The following is a 6,227-nucleotide window of genomic DNA, read 5'->3' on the forward strand; positions in this document are numbered from 1 at the left end:
AAGTCTACAGGCCTGCTGTCCAGATGTACAGAGATGCAATCATGACTGCCAGGGCTCAGGTGGAACTGAACTGCTTGAGGGCTGTGATAAATAAAGAGACGAGGTTCTAGATGTTCCTCGGTCAGAAGACAAAGGATAATGTCTGACCTCTGAGAAGTATGAGGAGGGTAATTTCTTCAAAGGACATAATGTTATCTGAGTTTCTCTATAGATTCTTTATCCCAATCTTCTTTTGTAGTCAGACTTTCAATGTCCCTCGTGTCCTTGAACCTGTAGGCAGGGGTTGGGGTGAGAAATACCTCTGATTGTCCATTAAAGGCCATCTGTTGAGATTGAATGTGTACAAGGTTTTGAGGCCAGACTTTTAAGAATGCAAGAAATGTATACACAGGGAACTAGGGGTCAGAGAGCGTCATGTTTGTGCCTGTGGAAATCATAGAGTAGATCCTCCTGGAGTACATTTTAAGGCACATGTGAAAGGTCGCAATCTGAAACAGCTAGCATGGCTTCACCAAGGGAAGATCATGTCTGACCTATCTGGTGACACTGTGTGATGGAGTGATAACAACAGGGTTCCAAGGATGTCATCTGCCTGGTCTTGTGCAAGGCTGTTGTCATGGTCCTGTACCACATTGTTATCTCTGTGCAGGAGAAATATGGATTTGAAGGCTGGATTATTCATTGGATATGGAATTGGTTGAATGGTTTCAGACAGAAAGCTGTGGACAGTGGCTCTATGTCGAGGTGGAGGCTGGCAGTGAGTGGTGTTCCCCAGGGATCTGCCGTGGGATTGATGTTCTTCCAGATCTTTTATCAGTGCAGAATTAAGCGTACCCTCCAAAAGTTTGCTGATGACACTAGCTGTGTTGTGCACTTGATGAATGAAGGGATGCCACCCAATGGGACCCAGGAGAAGCTTGAAAATTGCGCCCATGAGAATTCAGCCCTTTTCCAACTGGGAGAAGAACTCATTGAGAGCAGCCCTGTAGTAAAGGACTTGGGGGGAGTCCTGGTGCTCAAAGAGCAGGACATGAGCCAGCAATGTGGACTTATATCCCAGACGGGCGAGAGTATCCTGGCCTGCATCAAAACAGAAGTGACTAGCAGAGAGAGGAAAAGCGTAGTCCTCTTTGTCTCTGCTCTTGTGAGGCCACATCTGAAGTAATCTGTCCAGGCTTGAGGTCCCCAGCAAAGGAAGGATGTGGAGCTGTTTGTGTGGGTCTTGAGGAGGGCCATGAAGATAGAGGGCTGCAGCATCTCTTCTATGAGGAAAGGTTGAGAGCTGGCTTGTTTCTCTTGGAGAAGAGAAAGTTCTGGGGAGACCTCATTGTAGCTAGAAGAGTACTAGAAGAGATCTTACAAGCGGAAAGGGGATCAACTGTTTATATAATCTGATAGTGATAGGACAATGGGGAATGGCTTTTATCTAGAAGAGTGGAAATCTAGGTTAGAGGTTAAGATGAAATTATTTACTCATAGTGCCTTGAGGACCTGTAACAGGTTGCCCAGAGAAGTTGTGGAGGGTCCAAGCCTGGAAACACTCATGGCCAGGGTGGATGGGGTCCTGAGCAGCCTGAACCAGTTGTTGGGAATCTTGCCCATGTCAAGAGGGCTTGGAACAAGCTGATCTATAAGGCCCCCTCCAACGTCTTTGATTGTACAATTGTTCTCTGCTTTGGTTCTCAAATTTAACTACTCCTGATGCTATCTGAAGTGATATTAGTTATGACTATGATATTGGAGAATATAAAAACTGCACTGATACAGATGTTCTTTGCTCATAACCTGATGCTACTTAAAGATTATGGAGATTATGAAGAGTATGGAATTCTCAAATAAAAGATATGAAACTTCCAAAGCAGGAAAACTGATATTTCAAAAGCCAATTATTTCATACTTTTGTCTGGCTGAGAAAGTTTTTTTAAGGTCGAAGCTCCTTGCTTTAAGTTCCAGATATCCAGCTTAACTAAGATAAAACAACCTTCTTGAATGTTTCTCCTCAAAGACCCCAGATGGCCATAAACAAGAAATTACAAAGACAGTCAGACTGAATTTCCAAGTTCTTACTCCTGTCAGGAAGGTGTCATAAGCTGGGCTCCATCATGCACCACAGAATTTTTCTGGGGACTCTCCTTGCTATTTTTTGGCAAGTGGGTAGTAGCTGTTTGATGTTCAATAGGGATACATTGTAGTTCTATGTATTGTAATTAATGGTGGCCAATGTATACTCAAGGAAAGTGGCTAGTAGATGATACTCTAAATTATAGTGCAATTTTGTAATTCATGTTATTTTGCAGAAGGACAGGCAGTGGACTTTTTAGGTCCTTCCACAAGATTGTCTGCATAGTCCTATCTATTGCTTCAACCTAACAGCTCAAGAACTGGGGCAAATCACCTGATGTGAAGTTACGTCATTACAGTGATGATTTAAGACTAACCTCAGCATCTCTTTCTGCAATAGGATACACTATAGACTCTTAGTCTTCTTATTTACAGGAGAAAGGCTGGGCTATCAATCTTCAAAAGGTACAAGCACCTGGATTATTTGCTACATTTCAGAGTGTTGTATGATTGGGTAAGTCAAAAGTCCTACCCAATGTGGTTATTGACAAGATACAAGCATTCTCTGTGCCAAATATATTAAAACATCTACAATATTTTTTAGGTATATTTGGATGTTGATGGTCATTAATACCACATTTAGCATAGATTTTAAGGCTCTTACACCAATTTGTTACAGAAGGCCTAGTGTGGGTCTGAGGCCAGCAACAGCATTGAGCAGGTGAAGCTAACAGTAAAGCAGGTACAGACATTGGGCATATTTTACCCCTCCTGCTAAGTTAGATACACATGTGATTCATGTGGGACATGGGTGGCAATTGCAGCAATGACAGAGCTCTATTCATGCAACAGTATGGTTTTGGTCCCAGATCTGGCACAGAGCAGGAAAACAGTACAGCATGATGGGTAGAGAGACAATATCCCCATATTCTGCATTACAAGCAGTAGAGCTAGTAACACAGACAGCTGAAGTTATAGTAAAAAAAACCCTGCCTATATAAAGGTATGTGAAAGACATGACATGTTTTCCTAAGACAGGGGTAGACCAATCTCAAAAAGTAGCATGCTGTGTTACGCATTTGAATCAACAGAGTTCTTTGTCCTCTTCTCTATAAAAAGAATTACAGAAAATATTAGGTTCCGTAATTTATCACAGCCGTTTGCCAGAATGTACTCCAGCTACATCACCAGGAGGAAATCCTGTACGAGAAGGCAAATACCCCATTCCAGTGGGTGCATGGTATGCTGCCAAAGCTAGCAAAGGAAACCCACACCTGAAGCATGTAGTTGCATAACCAACCATTTACTGAAGCAATCAGGTTTGAAATAGGAAATGGACAAAGTAGCTGGTGGGTTGTTACAATCACCAGGCAATGGAGAAGCAGATGCAACCACACCCAGTACCCAAAACAACAGCCCCCTTTCCAGAGGACATAGTCTATTACAGTGATGAAAAATCAATGATAGAGGCTCTTTGCCCCAGTCTGAGGGGGCAAAATACACCTTGACATACATTGATGCTGTAAGTGGAGTTCTACAGGCCTATCTAGTGCCACAAGCTGATCAAATCAACAATACAGCATTGTATGTCACACCCCATGGAAAATGATCAAGAAGAACAATTTAATGTGAGTTTTGTACAGAAATGGGCCAAAGATAATAACACTGAATGACAGTTCTACCTACCATACAATCTCACTGGAGCAGGTCTTTGAGAACATTATAATGACATATTGAAACAGTGCTTCAGGCTGATAGTCCATGAAGGGATGGACAACATGACTACATGAGGTAGTAAGAGGCGTAAATGAAAGACCTTGAGATACCTGAGCCAGTGCTTTATATGTGCTACTCACCATCTAGGCTTCTCTATTAGGACACAGACAAGGGGGACAGAAAAACATGTGAAGTTGCACACTGGTATCATGAATATCTTTCTGCCCCCTGTGCTGGTTGAGCTTGTAACCAAGTAACCACATGGGAGAGTGGCCCTACTTGGTACAGTAACAGCCTAAATATTGTGGCATCCTTGCTCCCTGGGGGACACATTATGGAAAAGAGAGGTTTTGTAACCTCTTGGGTGATCAGTAACTTGCTCACTAAAATACTTGACACACTGATTTTTATTGTATGAGGAAGTTTTTAATGGAATAGGACAGTAAGCAAAAATGGATAGCCGACCTTCGATGAAATGACTGCCAAATTAATGGATGAAGACTGAATGTGGAATTTGTGCATTACTTTGTTACCCTTTTTGAGAGACTGTCACAGTACGTGGAATAATGTACATTGGCTTTCACCTCTGACAGTGAGAATAAAACATCAGGCACCATATTGTGTCAAATGGGTCTCTTATAGGGGAACTAATGTATGAATAGGACATTCACTCAAGAGCTGGTGTGAGGACATTACTTTGCCCAAATCCTAGAAAAAGAATCCACGTAAATCTTTTGTCAATATGGCTGACAATACCTACCTTTTAACTGGACAGTGCAGTCCAGGAAGGATACCTTGCCACCACAGGGAAGGACATTTGCTGGCCTGCCACCATCAGTATCTGCTGGGAGAAAACCAGAGAGTGGACACTCTACTGGTCAGCCTTCCCCAGTAATGTGAGTCTCTATTTAACAAGTGAATATTAACTTACTTCCATGTACGTTCTTAGAGATAGGTAAAGCATATACGGTAGTGCTGGCTCTTTTGCATTACAACCTTTAATCCCAGCACACCAAAGAAGCCTTCATTAGATAATGGGCATGGCATAAATCTGGAAATGAAAAGGTAGGAAGAAAACCAAACCATGGCCCATATCATTAGCAGAGATGGCTTGCATTAAAGATGAGCTTGTCAGAAGATTAATACCTATATCAATGGTGCATCTGGGCCTGCAGCAATGAGGGATGAATATAAAAGGGAGTCCAATTCCCAGCTCTCCCATCCATTTGTCTTGCCTCCTTCTTGCTGGGAACCAGGTAAGTGTAAAGCCCTTTTTTCTCCTCTTGCAAAGTGAGACTTTGCCTCAATGGGCATTTTATTCAATAGCGACTCCTTCTCGCTGGGAACCAGGTAAGTGTGAAGCCCTTTCTCCTCCTCTTGCAAAGCGAGGCTTTGCCTCAATGGTCATCTTATTCAATAGTGACGCTGTCCTATGCTGGGGATTGGAGCTCCTTGCTATCGGGAGAATATGGAGGGGATAAGATCTGCTCAGAGAGTCTGGGACACGACTTAAATGGCCTGTGATTTATCCATTCAAAGAGAGACTCTTTGGACCAGGCTACTCTCTACAGGGCTCCGACATGACAAAGGGATATGACCTCCTGTCACAGCCTCCATCTGTGTTCTTAATAGTTGCCTTGGCTTCTTTGTGAGAGGCTATTCAGGTTGCCCATCACACAGCCAAATGCTCTCCTTCCTCTTAACCCTCTTTCCTAGGTATACCTCCAGTCTCAAGTCATGTCCTGCTACTCCCAGTGTGTGCCATGCCGGCCCTGTGGCCCAACTCCTCTGGCCAGCAGCTGCAATGAGCCCTGTGTCAGGCAGTGCCAGAACTCCAACGTGGTCATCGAGCCCTCTCCTGTGGTGGTGACCCTGCCCGGACCCATCCTCAGCTCCTTCCCACAGAACACCGTTGTGGGTTCCTCCACTTCCGCTGCTGTTGGCAGCATCCTCAGCTCTGAGGGTGTGCCCATCTCCTCTGGGGGCTTTAACCTCTCCAACATTGGCAGCCGCTATTGTGGCAGAAGGTGCACTCCCTGCTAAAGATGCTGGCCATATTCCTGGAGAAATTCTTCCAGAAACTACAAACATGGTGTTGGATCAAGAAGAAATCTTCAAGCCACTGCTTTCAGAATACTTGGCCATCCATAGCAAATCTAGCAAGTGCCGGCAGGAAGGGGAAGCCTGGTCTTTCCGAAAACCTCATTCATGTCTCTTCCATTTTTCTACATATCTCTCTCTGAATTTTCTTTTTTCTCTCTTTCTTTTCCCTCTATTCTCCTCTTAGCTTTGAGGCTTCTCCAAACCATCCCGTCCTCTGCCAGAAAGTCAGGCACATGCCTTGCATGAACTCAAACATAGGATCAGGCAAATCCTGCACTGTGTTTAGAGTGAACTCGTTTTCCTCTTTAAACAATCATTAAAATTTCTGCATATCAGTTTGGGCTTTT

General features: G+C 43.7%; 1 protein-coding gene across 2 annotated transcripts; it reads left to right on the plus strand.

Moving 5' to 3' along the window:
* The first annotated feature begins 4,954 nt into the window (after nucleotides 1-4,954).
* On the plus strand, nucleotides 4,955-5,820 carry LOC109364791 (feather beta keratin-like). 2 transcript variants are annotated; one of them, XM_019611392.1, is made up of 2 exons: nucleotides 4,955-5,033; nucleotides 5,513-5,820. In XM_019611392.1, exons 1-2 carry the CDS (start codon nucleotides 4,955-4,957, stop codon nucleotides 5,818-5,820), a joined length of 387 nt encoding a protein of 128 aa, XP_019466937.1. The 2 variants fall into 2 exon arrangements, with proteins under 2 accessions (XP_019466937.1, XP_019466936.1); XM_019611391.1 differs by having other exon boundaries at nucleotides 4,962-5,033; nucleotides 5,494-5,820.
* Nucleotides 5,821-6,227: the final 407 nt, after the last annotated feature.

Source organism: Meleagris gallopavo, unplaced genomic scaffold (assembly GCF_000146605.3).
Source record: "Meleagris gallopavo isolate NT-WF06-2002-E0010 breed Aviagen turkey brand Nicholas breeding stock unplaced genomic scaffold, Turkey_5.1 ChrUn_random_7180001921945, whole genome shotgun sequence".
Taxonomy (NCBI): domain Eukaryota; kingdom Metazoa; phylum Chordata; class Aves; order Galliformes; family Phasianidae; genus Meleagris; species Meleagris gallopavo.

Bases quoted from the DNA above. Each gene is read 5' to 3' on its own strand.
- LOC109364791 (XM_019611391.1), top strand. From the start codon at position 4,962: ATGAATATAAAAGGGAGTCCAATTCCCAGCTCTCCCATCCATTTGTCT. The intron at 5,034-5,493 runs GTAAGTGTAAAG...CCTCTTTCCTAG, and splicing joins TCCTTCTTGCTGGGAACCAG to GTATACCTCCAGTCTCAAGT.